General features: G+C 43.2%; 1 protein-coding gene across 16 annotated transcripts in view; it reads left to right on the forward strand.

Moving 5' to 3' along the window:
- EIF4G3 (eukaryotic translation initiation factor 4 gamma 3) overlaps positions 1 to 16987 on the forward strand; it is a 147450-nt gene that overhangs the window by 52870 nt on the left and 77593 nt on the right. For 11 of the 16 annotated variants that reach the window (XR_012045806.1, XM_072883870.1, XM_072883877.1 and 8 more), the window contains exon 4: positions 16684 to 16779. Coding sequence is in view for 14 of the 16 variants with exons in the window: in XM_072883870.1 (XP_072739971.1) it covers positions 16684 to 16779 (96 nt within the window). In the remaining 2 variants the exon portion in view is untranslated. Of the gene's footprint in view, positions 1 to 295; positions 418 to 704; positions 846 to 16683; positions 16780 to 16987 lie in introns of those variants that run through there. The other 5 variants (XM_072883873.1, XM_072883874.1, XM_072883871.1 and 2 more) reach the window with 4 other exon arrangements.

Consider the following 16987-nt stretch of genomic DNA (forward strand, 5'->3'; position numbering starts at 1 on the left):
TTTCACTCTTGTGGTGTCCCATCAGTTGATCCTTTCATTTGCAGCTGGAGGTGAAGAGTTGAAATACAAGTGCCTACACTCGGGACACTTCCACCAGTAAGGCGTAAAAGGGGTTCAAGACTCTTGACGTAAGCAGTTACAGGGTAACTTGTCCCCAGAGAAAGTTTTCTGTACCCCTGAACTATTAGAGGCTTGGGTAAACTTTAAGGTGTACTTTTTTAACACTAGAATTCTGAATATTCTGATGTATGTCTCACTTTGACCCCTCTCAGGTGTTGAGTTTCAGTATTACATTATGGTAAGAAATTCTCCAGTTGAGCAGAGTGTTGAGTGAAAGTAGTACCTTTGCATTGCATCTGTCCCTTGTCTCCTGTGGGTTTCATTGAATATCCGCTTGTGCTTGCGTTAAGAAACGAGGTGAGTGGAAGTTTCCTATTTCCAGACTGCCTGTAGTTTTGTGAACTTTTATCATTACTTCATTGATTTGTTTTCTTTTAGGTAAACAATCAAAATCCTTTAAATCTCTCATCACTTGAAAGTTTTTCCATGCTGTAATTGTTCTTTTTGTCTGATTCTTGGACCCCTTAAATCCTGCTATTTCCCTTTTGAGATAAAGGGACCAGAGCTGACGTGGTATTCTGATGAATGCTTTATGACTGATATTTTTTAACAGCAATATAACACTTCACAAACTACTCAGTATCTTAACAACCCACGCTACGCTGATGATTGAACACTGAACAAAGGTTGTCTTTGCCTTTGTCCAGTCGTGCCTAACGTAGCGGTGTGTGTTTGTGCATGGCAAGGGATGTGTGTGTTCTGGATTTGACAGAGTAATTAAAAAGGTAAGGAAGAGACCACTTCATTTGAATTGGAATCTGATTAAGGGGTCATTGATTTCTCCACCAGAACTGTGACTTAATGAATACTCATAAAACTGAGTCTTTCCAAGGTAGGGACTGCTGTTTAGGCAGTAGTGAATGAAAATATTCATGTATGTTTTGGGCTTCGGATATCACTTAGGTCTAAAAATAATTTTGCCAGTGATAGAATACGTGTTACTTGCTTGTGTGGTCACAAATTACTCTGAGTGCTAACTGTCACTCCCGGGCTCAGCAGAGACATCAGTACCTTGCTTTTATCTAGTAGGCATCTCAGCATGCCTCCTCTTGGGGCTTGGAGTCGCTTACCAGTTTCTTCAAGTGGGGATCTTGCAGAAGCCGTGCCGCAAAGGAGAAGGGAGGGTTAATACGTGCTGCGGTTCCACAAGTGGACCCCTCCCTGTCCTGGCTGCTCTAAAGTCTGGGTGATGGGAGATTAGGTAGTATCTTAAAATGCTAGTAAGTGATAAAAGGAGCTACTGTCCCTTACAAAAGCTCTGGGCACTGAGCTGGACCACTTCATAGGTCTGCAAACTTCTGCGTGACAAGATGACAGCATCGTGCTGGGTGGTCTGTAAGAGAGACTTTGGGAACCACAGACCAGGAGATGTATGGGATATATAGTGTCTCCTGTGGGAAGAAGAGTCAGGTGCAAATGTATATTGTACTTTTGTAGCTGGCTTTCCTTTAACTTTATTTAAATAAACAGAAACAGATAGTCCTGCGGTGCTGTGGTTTGGTGTCTTTTTCACTTGTTCTTCTACCTTTTCCATTTGACATAGCCAAAACAAGAGAAAGGCTTGCTGTTCGACTTCCTCCAAAGTCTTTCATAATGACCAGTCTCTGGCACTTTGCTGCCCTTCAGAATTAATTTCTGCAGCAAAACAAGAAGAGCTTGGCAGCGATGTGAAACAGTCCCACACCCCCATCTCTGCAGCAAGAGACAGCGTTTCTGCTTCCCAAATTCCAGGGCCTTGAAATCATACTGCTGCTCTCAGGAATGTGTTGAACTCCGCCGGTGTTGGGGAATGCACAGCACATGTTGCTGCAGCGATGTTATGGCCAGATGTGGCCCCATGTACATAAAATTTCATATTTCTGTTGTTCTTTGCGTGAAAGGGCCCCTCGTACCGACTGGGAGAGGAGGGGCACATCTCCTCTGCCTCCTCTCTTGGCTTGCAGGCTTCAGAAGTGGCTGGTTTGAGACAATTTGCTCTCTCGGTATACAGAGGAAAGGAGAATTCATTGAAAAAGGAGTAGAGAAGTTTCTCCTTGGGCATGGCTACCGGGGCAAGTTATCCTGAGATCAGGTAGGGCTTGAATTTACAGTGTGCCCAGCACCGCAGGGTGACTGCTTGCCTGAGCACTCTCATCCCATGATGGATGTGGGATAGTCCAGTGCAAGTAGTACAGCCAAAGAGCATTCACACAGGCAGTTAACGCAAAGCAGCTGAAACACTGTAAATCTGCCCCCTGCTCTGGCTTTACATTACAGTAATTTATGGTGTAGTCGTGCCTTAAGATGGGAATAATGAGAAAGCGGAGCTCTTCTGAAGCAACTAGACTGGGGCTTGGAAGGAGGCAGCAGAAAAGTGCTTCCCTCTGTCCAGTGAGTGATCAAAAGAGAAGGAGAGGGCTCTTCCAGTTGTCCCACGAGCAGGAGGCAGCATGTGAAGCTTAGGGCATCAGGAGAAGACAATTTCATCCCTCCTCGTGACCTAGGAGTGTTTTGAAGGATCCCAAGGAACAAGTGCAGTGGGTTCTGGTGTGTGAGATGAAGCAACGCAAGAGGGGAATGGTTTGGAAAAGACTCTTGGCTTTCTCTGCCTCAGCTTTAAAACTGCGGGCTCTGATGTGCATGCCGAGGGATTCTTTTAGTCCGGGACCACAGTTTGTAAGCACTGACTGACCATGCTTGGAACATCGCCAGGAATTTCCTCTGTAATCAGGGAAAGCTTTAGCTCTTGTTAAGAACGTGCTGTGCACTGAGCAGATCGGCGCTTAGTGCCCACGGCTACCTGTGAGGATAAAGTGATGGAGTACCCAGTTAGCAGAGGACCCTGTGGCATCTGTTGAGACCTTACTCTGAAGCTGTTGTAGTTATTGACAGCTGTGTTTAATAATCCCTTATCCGTTTCTGACAATGTCAAGATACACCCGCAGAAAACAAAACTGCAAGAGAGCTGAATTCTCAGGATCTTGGCGTACAGAGACCTTGACTTTTAGGTGGCTGATTTAAATCCAAAACAGATTGTACTAGCTGAAACTTGTTACCATCTGGTTCTTTGCCTTCAGTGAAAAGAGTTTTGTGGTCTCATTCTGGTCCTCAAAAATGTCACCATCGCTAAATTAGCGTTTGTAATAGCAGTGAGACATTCCTTAGTACCTTAAGGTCTGGGAATCTGTGCCAGGAAGCATGTCTGTGTGCCATCTGTGGCATGTTTATAGGCAATCCCCAAGCCCCTCTTTTATTATCTTGGATTCTTTCTGTGGGAGCCGGAATCCTGTTATAACCATGATGTTTATTCAATACTTCCCTCCCGTCATTCGTAGCCCAATTTAGATTTTAGATGCTTTTAATAAAGTGATGTTTATTAATGGATTGGAATGGAAGGAGGAATGTAATTTAATCGTAACCTGGCCCATTTGTGCCATACGATGAGTCAGGTGCCCCAGGATGTAGCGAGTGTTACGGTAGCTGTTTGCTCCTCATGTTGGAGGCAGCTGCCTTCTGTATTTTGTTGCCTGCGAGCTATGCGTTACACTTGTCTTCCCCCAAATGCAGCTATTCCCCGTTATCCGAGTCCATGTCTACTTTGCTATGCGTAAAGTCAGATAATAAACTTCCATGGCTCCTGGAGTGCGAGAGGCTCCGTAATTTCATCATCTCATTTGTGCAAACACCCTGTCCGTCATTTTCTGTGTTAGGAGAGCATCTTTTGTGGACACCTTGGTCAGAGTCGTTTCCCTAAGCTTTGAAGGGAGCTCTTCACCCAGAGAGCTTTTTCATACAGGAACCTCCTTGTTTTATGTAAGGTGCCATTATAGCGGATTTCATGCCAATTAAAAACACAGGGAATCCTGTAACTTATCGAGCAGGTAGGGTTGTCAGTCAGGAAAGTAATTAGCAATTGTCTTTGTGGCCACAATGATGTGGACACAGAATGAAAGATTAAACTCTCCTTGCCTAAGTGAAGAAATCAGGGCTGGGCCAGCCGAGGGAGAAGTTTGCATGTGCGTGCTGCCCCTCTTCTACCTCTGAACGGTGGATTTCAGTTTCTTCTGTCCATACCAGCTAATGAGGATAAAGAAAATTTAAACAACTAAACTCTTGATGGTGCTTTGTGGGCAAGAAACCTGCCTTCCAGACATATGCATGAATGTAATTTTTCTGAGCAGTCAAGGATTCGACCTCTTGTACTTTTCACTTCCTTTCTTGTGCATGCTTCTGTACATCCAGGTCAGGCTTCTTCACAACGTGTATTTTTAATGCAGCTCACTAATTCTGAGCTTGCAGGAATACACGACTGCAGGTGGAGATTTGAAAATGCGAGTTATTTAATAGCTGATAAATCCAGGAGAAGTGTAATCTTCTTTTGGCCTTTGTGTTAAAGACCTGCTGCAAGTGCAGCTGAACTCTGTTTTGTAATAGGATTAGTAGGTTTTTGATTGGGTTAATAATGCTGGGAATACTTGCTCATATAACATATTTCATTATTTTTGATTCGTTGCTGTGCCTTTTACCTCCTTAGTTTAAATCTGGGCAAATCTGTGCTGGAAACATAAAGCACGTCTGTGTCTCAGCACTTGCTATCAGTGCCTTTCGGGCTTCGGGGTGCTTTTGTGTAGGGATGCTCAACTTCATGGGTGTCTTCTAATTTGGGGAGAGCAGCTGGGTGTGAGAGCTGCAGGAAGAGAGATCTGGGATAGTGGGGAAGGCGTAATGTAGCTTCAAATGCCGATTAACGCTATTAACTTTAATAATTATTTAACCTTGGAAACAGTTAACTTTCAAAAGGCGTGATGTAGGTGGGATGAATGAATTGGTTTTAATATCTGTGCACTTAGGAAAGACTAGAAACAGCCTTAACTTTTTTTTCTAAGAAGGAAAGGAAAGAAAGATAGATCTGTTACAATTTTATCATGTACCTATGCAAAGGAAAGATTGCAGCACAAATGCTGAGTCTAGTTAGGACCAGGTCTGCTTGCAGACCCACCCCCTCACTGCTGCTACTACATTTTGCAGTGGATTACTGCCTTGAGAGGTGTGTTTAATACTTCTCCATGTGGTCTTGTGTGCGCAGTGGGGGAAGATAATTTGTGTTTTCTACTGCTGCTTGGGCTTTTTCTTTCAGGAGTAACCTTAGGCTGGCTGGGAGTCTTCCCTGGCCCATCCACCCTGGTGCAAACTGAGTTATTTTGAATAAGAAAGCTCTCACAGTAGGTGTCTTGGCCATGCAACACATCCTGGATGCATGACCTAGCAGAAGAGTTTTTTCTTTTGGCTTGTGATACTATTGTGAATCAAAAGCAGTTTTAAAATTGCCAGTAACTTTTTTTAATTGAAATAGCATTTTTAATAGAAAGTCAAACTTTTCTATAGCTGTTTTAAAATTCCACAGATACCTTTCTTCAGGAGTTTTCCGTGCATGTTTTCTGTTCTCACAGTCATGTGGACTGTACTTTATTTTGATGCTTTTCAGACTTTACCACTTGTTGAACCACATTTTTGTTCATAATATAAGAAGTCAAAATAATGTGAGGCAACTTGCCATTTTCTTATGTTTAATAATTTCTATTCTGGTATTCCTTCTGTAACAATACCTTCTGTTCCATACAATTTAATGGATGTTTTCTTGTATGCTCCAGAAAATATCTAGTTTTTAAACAAACACAATGTGTTGCAGAAGGCAATACGTCCCAATAAACAAAAAAGTCAGCACAAAAGTCAGAGCTTTACACGGTCTGCATTTTGTAAACATAGAGGGCATAAAATATCCCTTGCAACTAGGTAAAACTGGGGAGAGGGAGCCCTTGAATTACAGGAGTCCACCGTTAGCTGTTGTGTCAGACTGGGAAACTGAAGAATAGCCTCCAGAGCCATTTATAACTTCAGTAGGGAGCACCTACCCAAGAGGGGTGAAGGTTTGAAATCAATAAACAGCGTGGTTCTCCTGCGAGCTGAAGTCTTGATGTGACGACACACTCATGACAAAGAGCACAAAAGGATTTGATGGTTACGGAGCAGTAATTCCACTTTTGGCTCCTTGTAACCTGGAAGGGCTGTGCCCATGTTCTCCATAGACCCCTCTTCATGGTGCCGTTAAAAAACAGTAATTTATTTAGTTGCTTTAAATTGTCTGAATTTGCACAAAGTTATATGCAGTGGCATTTCTGGGCTTCTGTGTAATGCAGTAAAACTTGACCATTTTATCTGACTGCTGCCATAGACTCATAAAAAGATTAAGGTTGGAGGAGACCTGGAGATCATCTGCTCCAAGTGCCTGCTCAGAGCAGGGTCAGCTAGAGCAGGTTACTCTGGACCATGTCCACTTGGGTTTTGAATATCTCCAAGGATGGAAACATCCTTAGATATAGACAGAAGATGACAAATTTTTGGCGCTTTTTGTTGGGTCTTGGAGGAAAGTAGGAGGAAAGGCTCAAACTTGCTGCTGCTGTTTTGACAGTAGTGTGGACTAGGGGTCTCAGCTGACTGCAGGTTGTGTTCCTGACCACAAGTACTCATCCTCCAAGTTCATGTTCTGGTTAAATTGGAACAAAATTTTATAGGACAAGTGCAAGGCACTTTGTAAACTCAAGGGTGTCTCTGCTGAGATTCACAGGTCTGCTTTCAACAGTGGAGATGTTGGAATTTCTCCCTCCATCACACGCAGGCACACACACGCTATATTTTTGAGTACCTTTATTATGGAAAATACCAATTCACTTAATTATGTAATGGTCACTACCAGACCACCCCCAGGCTGCGAGCCATGTGCTGCAGTCAAGGCAGGGACTCTCATTTCAGTCTCTGTAAGAAGCCAACTAAATCCATACTAGTATTTACAGATGTTACGAAATGATAATCTACTGTGGCATTATCCTTGCCCTTGTGCCTTCGTTAACAACAGTTTTGAACGTAGGCAGATTCCGTGTTGATGGATTTAATAAACAAGTGTCTTCGGGACGGGGACAGCTATTACCAGGACATCTGTCTACCCCAATGTCTCAAAATTACACTTGTTTAAATATTTCGCTCTGCATCTTGAGCTGAACACATCACTGTGGTCTGAAATTTGGCATGGGTTTATCAGCTTCAGTGCCTTATCTTTTTTTTTTTTTTTTTTTAAAAGGAGAAAGATTGTTCATTCCTCCCCAAAACTGTGTGTTATATTTATCTTTGCGTGAAGCATTGTGTTAAGGGACAGTTGCATTCAGCAGTATAGCTGCTGATAAAATAATTGCAATTATTGTGTTAAAAACACAGGGTAGGCCTGAACTTTGGGGAGATAATGCGTCAAACAGGGACACTTTCTGTCTTGCTTTTCCTTTTCACCCTCCTCCTTCGTAACATCCCTACAGGAATAGTAACCACAGTGTCTTAAGCAGGAAGGAAAGGAGTGCGTATCTTGTGTCTACATTGGCCTTTGCACAAACCGTCTTTGTCCAGGGAAGAGGAAACCACGTTTCCTTCACCGCCTTCTCTCGGTGGGAATCTGATTATTTATGTTAAAGTAAGAAAAATGCCTGTAGCTCTGCGGTTGTTACTTGGGACTCTGTTTCCCTCTTCAGCTTGCTGCCTTTGCCCGCTCGAATGCATGACGCTAAATCATATAAAGCCTAGCATAAAGGTTGTTAAAAATTTACCAGGGCAGGTAATGACACAGATGATATACCCTGAGACAAAGTGCTGCAGAGAAATGGAGATAACAAATTATTGAGCCACATTTGCAAGAGAAGTAATTCCTCCTGGGTCAGGATACTTTTACCCTTTTAAAGGCTGAGTTTAATATTTACCAACACAGGGGATTCTCCTAAAGGCTGGGCTTATGGAAAAAGGGGGAGTGGAAACCGATGTGCGTGCGAGGAGGAGCACAAGTGAGGATGCCGGCTGCTGCAAGCAGCACAGGCTCTTCTCTGCTCAGTCTTCTCGTCTGCAGTTTGGTGAATCCCTAAAATCCACACCACCTTTATAGGATGGGACACCTGGAGCTAACCAAGTACCTGGCATTTCCAGGAAACGGCTTTTGAGAAAAAACCCTACATATCTAAATAAATGCACCAAACAGTCACAGTTCCTGTTTACTCTTTGCTTCCATCCAAATCCAAACCTTGAAGCTTCTAGTAAATCCGATGTGCAAAGACTTTGTACCAGTGCCCCAGCCCCTTTCAGCCCCTATGTGAGGGGCAGGGTATTTGCACTGTAATTGTGTTAAATTCTGTTTTAAAGTGGAAACCTTTAATCTGCATAACATGTTCAGTGTCACAGAAGAGCTCTGGTACTTGCATCATTGATTTTAATGGGGCTTTGAATATTCCAAGTAATATATACTGATATATGCAGAAAAACAGAGTGTTTGCAAGTCACTGGTGCATCTTACAGGGTAGCAGCACTGGTTTATAGACAGTCAGCCAGGGTAGAACTGCCATGTATTTTTATTTTACAGAGATGCTATGATGAGGACAAGCTGAGTTCAGTGATGCCGGATAATTTGCAAATGAGCTGCTTAAAAAATTTGAAATTCTGGATGCGATGTATACCAAAAAACCTGCATATTTGAACATGTAGCTGTGAATGAGGACTTATATTTAAACAGAATAATCTGATAGCGTGTTTGATGATGTGCAGTTGAAGTATCATTGTAAAAAACGAAAGCCAAACTACGAGCGTTTAGAGGGGAATTGTCCTTATTTATTGATTTAGTCATTGTTGTGCTATTTTTAAAGCAGGGATAGTTCACAGGAGTAGTGTGAAAATATGCTTTTATGCGTTATTTGAGAGGGTACTGTTTAGAAAAGACTGAAATGAATAAATTTAATAATGCAGGCTTCTCCATCATCGTTTGTAATATTTGCAGATGAGCTGGTCCTATATATTAGAGATAGACATTACAGGTACTACAGATTTTTTTCCTACCATACTCAAATTATTCACACTATACAAGTCATTGCAGACAGCAGCTTTGAAGTCTGCCATGACCCTGTTCTGCTGACTGCAGGGCACACCAGGGGAAAAAAACCAAGATCGATTTGAATCATCTAGTTACCAAAACAGTAATAAAAACCAACTATGTTCAAAAGCAGTCCTGGAGCCGAGTAATGTCATGTTTGTGTTCAGATGCGGGAACTAACCTGAGGTGGTTGCAGCACAGGTTTCCAGGTGTTGTAGTGACATTGGTACAGGTCCAAGGGACTGCTTTTTGATGTGTCAAGCGCGGTTCACTCCTGCAGGATTCCTGTGCCAAGGCACTTATTTGGCACTTTCCCCACAGGACTTTATTGCTTGTACACGCAGCCGTTGGGAGGGCTACTGAAACGATGGAGATGTTACGTTTGTGTTGTGCGTTTGTCACCAAGGTGGGTGTTTCTAGCTCAGTAATGTAACCCTGAGCAAAACTGAGACTGGAGGGGCAGAGAGACACTGAGGTCTCATGTGGCTGTTTTGGCTTCTCGTGGTGTTGATTTGTGAGTGCAGGTGGATTAAAAGATGTAATTCTTTGCTATCTGAACTCTTCCCACAGGTTGCTAACTCCACGGTGAGGTAGCTGAATCCTGGGCATCTCCAGAGATGCCACCATTGAGAGCTCAGTAACTTAGTTTAAAAGTAATTTATTTTGTCCATTGCCAACATACTAATTTTAGGTCAAAAGCTGCTTCACCTCCAGTTCAGTCACCTCTGCTGCAGGTGCTGCAGCCCGTGGGAAGACGGCAAGGGAGACAGCGAGAGCAGGAACCTCTTCATCCCTTTCACTTGATGCTACCGGTGTTCATAAGTCAGCACCCAGAAGGAAAAATGAGCCTTTTATTTGCAGCGTGTCTTGTAGGCTGCAGTTGTAAGAGATTCTGGGCTGTTCTCGGATGCTCTGGCTGTAGCTGTTATCTCTGCCTTGCAATAGTATCGCTTTTCATATCAGATTAAAAAAAAAAAATCTTGCTGTAATTTGGAAGTTTTAAACACTTTCACAGTCACTTGAAGCCAACACCACTGCTGAAAGAGCACAGGAACAGGAGCAAACCGCTTGGGTTTGGGGGAAGAGAGGACAGCTGCTTCTGCTGACACCGTGAGTTTGTGCTGATACACACCTTTCGTAAAGTTGAGGCCATTCAGAAACCAAAGCTTGAGGAAAAATAAAAATGCTGACTTTGTGGGAGGGGCAGTCTGAAGAATTGCTGTTCTGGTGTGCACTTGCCTGCGGGTGAGTTTATTAGGTAGAAATGAAGATACAGGTTTTAAATTATAATCCTCTTACGTTTTAAGAGCTGAATGCTGAGATTTCTGCTTACTGGGTACTGCATGGTTGCAGTCGTTCAGGTAGTACAGTGATTCAGTTTCAGGCTGTGGGAGGGCAGAGCAAACCCAACTCAACAAATAAACGATGATTCAGAATTAAAAGCTGCATCCTTGCTGGCACCATCCTTCCACACTTGTGAACCAAGTGACGGTTTATGCTGCTGCAGGGGATTTTTTCACCTGCATCCGAAGCCAAAACTCCTGCTGTCCAGGCCAGTGACCCGGGGAAAACTTTCTAAGAGGCTCTAAGAGCAGCCTCAAGGGCTGGTGCATCAACACAGCCTGTCCCGCGTTCCCTGTTGTGGTTTTCCTTGAGGCAAATAGTTCAGCAGCTGCAAGGAAAACTGAGTCCGGTTGTTAAAAATGGGGATGAAAAGGAAACACCCGTGCAGTGATCTTGCCGATAACTCTTGTAGTGCTCTCTCCTGTACGTTGCTCCAGGGGCAGCTGCATTTTGTGTCAGGTAGCTTGTATAAATAAGAATTTATAAATTTAGGGACAGGACCTCTCAGGATAAAGTACACTGAGTGTTACTCTAAGTGCCCACCTGGTGTAGCTTTAATCAATATTTAGCATTTAACGAGGTCAGTGAATGTCTTGGTAAAAGACCATTGTCGTGCAGAAATATGTTTACATCCAGAGAAGTGCGTGTGGTTTTGTTTGGGGGTCGTTTGGGGGCAGAGATGGATTTTGCAACAGTTTTCCCCTATTTCCATCTGATGCACGTTTTTGATATTTTACATCTCAATGTAAAACAGTTAAAAATCATCTTGAAAGTCCATGCGGTGACACTTTCAGTAAGCTTTTAGCTGGGTACTCTCTGTTTGTGGGTGTAGTGATCTGAGCACTCAAACGAGATATAAACCCCTACAGCAAGGTATCTTCTTTCCCCCCCCCCCCAAGTGCGAGAATCGCATTGCTTTCTGTTGTGGCCACGCACAAAAAATGGCCTTTGGGGTTGCTCTGGGATAGCCGAGGGCTGCCTTTGGCCCCAGCATGCTTCGTGTTGTTATAAAATGTTTTGCTTACGCTGTCACGTTCCTCCCAAAGAGATTAAAGCTTTTTGCTGGTGTTCAGCAGAGTTTCAGCTTGCCCCGGACAGGAGTGTGGTTGCTGCGTTGGTGTTACTGGGAAGTAACTGGAAGTCCAAAGGTTTTCTCACCCAAGGTCACAGTGATAGCAATGGTAATAGAGCAGCAAGCTCCTGAGTCACGGTCATGTGTTGGAACTACAAGACCATTTCTCCTCCTCATATGTAACTTCAGTAAATATAGACCCAGCCGAACTTCTTCCCGAAGTCAAGAGAGGATTCAAGAAATGGTGAGAGGGCTTAACCCCTTCCCACACCAAACCCAACTGCGCTGCCGAAGGCAGAAAGCTCAGCAAGCGACACCTTTCTGCCTGGGGATTTAAGAGTTTTGTTCCAAAAAAAATTTTCCACCGGCTGCGGGAGGCAGAGAGCTGCGTGACTCAGCTTTTTCTGAACCTGATGTGTGTACTTTGCCTGTTTATTCCCAGTACAGTCAGTACCAAGGGAGTCATGTTACGCAGCAGGCTCAGTGTTTATTAACCAGCTTGGGAACTGATCTAAGAATAACTTTTTTTTCATTTGTTTTCTTGGTAGTGATTATTATTATTTTTTTTTTGCTTAGCGCAGTCAGCAGCCCAAGATGGAAACTGCACAGAATGGGATGGAAAGGGTTTTCCCCAGCAAGTTGCAGGAATACATAAACACACAACTACTATTACCTTCCCCCCATGAATAGCCACATCTGAAATATAAAATCACTGAGATGAAAGCTTTAAGGGAAGCAAATTGCTCTGCCTCGAAAGTGGAGCAGCTCAGCAGCCATCCGTTCTGTTCCAGCTCGGGGTGCTGCAATTATTTGAACTTCAGCGATTTCAATGCCAGCGTTTAGATGCTTCTGAACCAAAATTTTTCTACAGATTGATATTTGCTTCCCTGCCTTCCCCTCTGTGGTAGTTTGTTTAGGGGATTTTTGGAGCATTTCCTCACCCATCTCTTCATTTGCTCACCTCATCCTCAGCACTTCAGCCACGGTGCATAAAAGCCACATATTTCCAGCATGACTGCATGTGATTATATTACTTCGTGTACCTATTTAGATGCTTGGCACAGAAAAAAGTCCTTTTGATAGATAAATAGATGCAATACTTCTAATCAGCTGACTTGTCTGAAAAGCAGTGGAGTGCTGTGATTCATTCTGTCGGATGTTTTGATAGTTTATTTAGGCTACCATGTACTTATATGTGAACTTAGTACCTGCAGAAATTTATAAAGCACTTTTATTCCTCCCTCCCCCCCCCCCCCCCCCCCCCCTTACGGTTTTAACACAAATACCAGTTCAGGCACACCTCCGACTGGTTTGAAGCATGCCGAGCAGAAGCATTTGTTGTTGTGTAATAGTTGTGAAACATGTTTATTTAGGTGATGTTTGTTGTCTTCAGTGGGATTTGTATTGCACTCGTTCCTCAAGGCTGCAGTTGTGAACCTAGCACCCGGAGCGGTTGTCTGGGTTAGAAACAGCACTGGCTGTCCGAAATTACCTTGTTTTGATGACAGCTTGATAGCAGAAACCTTTCAGTGGCTGCTACTTAAGCCTTTGTATGCTTTTTTTCTTTATTTATAACTTAATGCTATACTTACTCTGATAGGGTTTAAATACTAAAGCAAATTTAACACTGGATTGAATCGTCTTGCATTTGTCTCTCAGCCCTGCTAGTGTCAGAAATGACATCTGTTATCAGTGAGGTGGCTGTCTTTGGCACTGTATTTAAAAATGCCTGCTTTACAGTCTTTCTGCTAAAACACATAGTTTTTTAGGCTTAGTGATAGCTGCACTTCCTTTCTTTCAAATTTCCCTTTGGGTGATTAAAAGAAAACTCGGGCTCTTTTGGAGGTGGGTAGGGACTTTGGAGGCAGCGTGGAAGTTATACCAGACTTCAGCTTTGTTCTGTTGCATGCAAGTTAAGCCTGAAGAAAACATGTTTCATGATCCTGAAGAAGGGGGAGAATAGCGGATATTTTCCTCTCTCTTTGCTGAAATGTTCTGGGAGCAGCAATTGAAACTGTCTGGGGTAAGGTCTCTTCTCTCGAGATGCAGAGCTAGAGGCACAAGGAGCTGGTGGTCAACTGGTCCACTTACATGTGAGTGTTCATCGTATTTCCCGACACAGTCACCTACCCTGCGTGCTCGCTGCTGTCTGGTAGGATATGAAGAGTAGCATCAGGACCCTTTGCAAGGTGCGTGGACGGACGCAGAAAACCACTGATCCTCCAAGGGCAGAAGCCTTAATCTCACGTTGGGTAGAGATCCCAGATGCAGAAAGTCAGCAGCAAGATACTACAAAGGCAGGACAACTTCTCTAGGTTGTGGACAAAAAGATACCAGAGTTTCCCCGCATCTCGTTAGTGCTCAATTATTCTACGCCGTGCTGCGATCGCTCATTGCTATGGTGTCATTACTGCTGCGAGATATGGTACATACTGTTTATTATACAGCATTGACACGAACAGCTCAAGCAGAATCACACTTGTCAAATAAAAGGGGAAAATATTTGATGCTGCATCTGACATCTCAAAAAATTAGAAGACTTCTTGCAAATTAGTTGTTAGCATGAATTAGAGGTTTTGCCAGTGGTAAGAAGGGAGGGAAGCGCTGGCTGGAGAGGATTAGACCAAATGAGCTCCGGGAGTCGAGGAGCAGCAGAAAACCTGCCCTGCTTACCTGCCAGAGGTTGCTGCCTCCATAGCAGGAGCCAATTAAAACATTTAATTGCTCTTGAACCAGAGTCTTTTCTGCTGTATTGATATAAACTACTGCAGAACAGCATTCTTCAGCTAAATATTCTACCAAGTGTGCTTTGACGTCCTAAATCACTGCAAAGATCTAGTGATATACTTGGAGACGTACATTTTTATCATCTCTCTGACTCAAAAAGCAATGTGAAAGTCACGTAGAAAATAACAGAACATCCTGCCTAGTCAGCTTGGGTAGTAGGAACACTCCTTAAGTGTCTGTGTATTCGTGTTTAAGTTTTGCTTTTTAATGATCAGTTTGAGTGTGGTCCCAAACTAGAAATAGGAGGTATTGCAGCAGTAGGTGTTTGGGATGGGACTATTTTTGGGCTATGCTCAGTCCCCTCATCCCCTCTGCCACATTTTGGGGTTTTTTTTGTTTGGGTTTTTTTTTTTTCTGAGACTGGAAAATTCCTTGGTTGGATTGTTTCTAAACTATATTTTCATTTACCTTGTATTACATTTTGATCACCAGGAGGATAAGTAGGGATTTTATGTCTAGGGATGAAAAAGAAGGAAAAAAAAAAAAAGAATAACACAGAGACCCCAGCTGTCTCCTAGACACTCTGCAAGGCACAGGACACCGGTCAGTGTGTGCTGGGGCACTCGGTGGTAGATGTCTTTCAGTGATCAGATGTACTAGGTGCTCTTCCAAAATAAGACACGTTCTTGCTCCAACACCATCCTACATTTGCTCATACTGAAAGGGCTGAAGAGGCTGAGCTGTGGGTAGGGTCTGTGACTCTGCTGTAGGACTGAGCCCGGGAGGTGAGATGTAAATACATGCTTTACCCAGGGGCATACTACTATGCCCACTTTATTTTGTTAGAAAAACTCTTCTTAAATTGCTTTCTTTTCCTTAAAAGCATACATCCTTCATCTTGTAAGGACTGGTTGACTCTCCCTTGAAAGCCAGAACATGCCTGATTATACTTAGCGTAGTCTGCTAATTCAGACTTGGAAGCTTTGTAGGCTTCAGGAACTGAGTTTCTTTCTAGAAAGAGCACGTTATGTGTTGTTTCTACAGCACTCCTTGAGCTATTTGCCTAAAACAGAGCTTCAGGCTTTATGCTGGATCACCTCTCTTGATAGCAAAAGTTTTATGTTTCTTTTTTCTTTCTTTAATACAAACAGGTTTGGCCTGCCAAATACAACTTAGTTTTATTGTTTAAAAACTTAATTATTCAAATCAAATATAGCACAGTTCAAATCAAAGATACCCTGAAATGTGCCTGAGGGCTGGTGTGGTGAAACCTATTCTCTCAATACGACATTATGGTCTGAAACAGTTCCCTTTGTTCCTTAGACCTGCTCTTGAATTTTAATGCAAGGGCCATGAAATTCAAAGATGAGAAGGGATTCTTCAGCAAGGCTTGCAGTGTGAATATATTGTAATTCTGTGTACAGAGAGGTATTGCAATGTTTTTAAGCATATCCTCTCCCGTAATCTGTCAAGTGAGCCCTAAGGCCTTCTCCCAGAGGAGACCCAAGGCCTGATTGAGCTCCTTTATTTATCAGGTAAATGTGGTGGTACGTAGCCAGGAGGTTAGTAGGGACTGCGGTTACCATTAGTAATGCCAGTATCCAGAGCTGGCACCACTAGGGCTAGACAGTGAAGGGGGGGAGCTGAGGAGCTGGAGAAGTGGCTTGCGATGGAGTTGTGCAGGAGCTACAGGGCAGCACGTAGAGTTTGGGCTAATTCCTCTTGAAAGCGAAGGCTGTTGCAGGCTAGTGGCTGGTTTTTATGCCATTACAATAATAAACTATTTTTTAAAAAGTTATTATTTTGTTTATAAAAAAAAAGGAAAAAGGTGCTCTGAAAAGTTATGTCTAAATGTCTGGTTAAAATGCGTAATCGGCATGACTCTACAGCTCCAGCTTATTGTTACTTTGGGCAAATAACATGGGGAAGAGCATCTGGTGGTATAAATTGTTATAGCCCATTGAAATCAGTGTTACTATGACAAATTTACACAACCCATGATCTGCCTTACATCTGTAATGATTTCGGGCCGTTTCATTGTGTTGCAAATGCTTTAAAGCAGCAGTGGTTTGTATTAAATGCATTTGAGCTTGTTTCTTGTTGTTTGTCTTATTTTGGAGGATTTATCGGCAATACCTACAGTTCCAGCTTTCATTGAAAACAGTTTCAGAGGAGGCTTTTGGAAAGTGCGTGGCCGGGGATTCAGTGCCGTGGCCGGGATTCAGACAACACAGGGTTTCAGTGACACGGTGTTGCGTTGACGTGCCTCTTCGCTATGTTTTCCACTGCGGCACTTGGGGAGCTTAGGGTAGTGTCGATAAATTGGTTGGGCCCTTGATGGAGAAGGCTTTCTCCGTCGCGATCACCTATGTCGTCTTTATCTCAGTGTTAATCAGCAGTCCATCTGATAACATGTCCAGTTCCTATCTTTTGGGATTAATCATTTGGTACACTCATTTTTTTATTTACTTTTCTTGTTCCCTGGCAGGCTCCTTACCCCTCAGGACAGAATGCAGCTCCAACCACATTGGTGTACCCTCAAGCCCCTCAAACAATGAACACCCAGCCTCAGACCCGCTCACCGGTAAGGGAGCCCATGTTTGCATTATCTTATGTTCTTTCTTCCTCGTTTGTGTGTTTTTCTGTGTGTATGTGTGTGTCTATAGCACGTGGCCGGTTCTCTGGAAAGCGTGTTTTACTGAACTGGAAGCACGTTCCAAATGGCAAATCTTGATTGAATTTTTCAGACGCTGTCCTGGTAGGATAATTTTCCTTTTAAAGTGGCTTATCAG

The sequence above is a fragment of the Ciconia boyciana genome, chromosome 19 (assembly GCF_034638445.1).
Source record: "Ciconia boyciana chromosome 19, ASM3463844v1, whole genome shotgun sequence".
NCBI classification, from domain to species: domain Eukaryota; kingdom Metazoa; phylum Chordata; class Aves; order Ciconiiformes; family Ciconiidae; genus Ciconia; species Ciconia boyciana.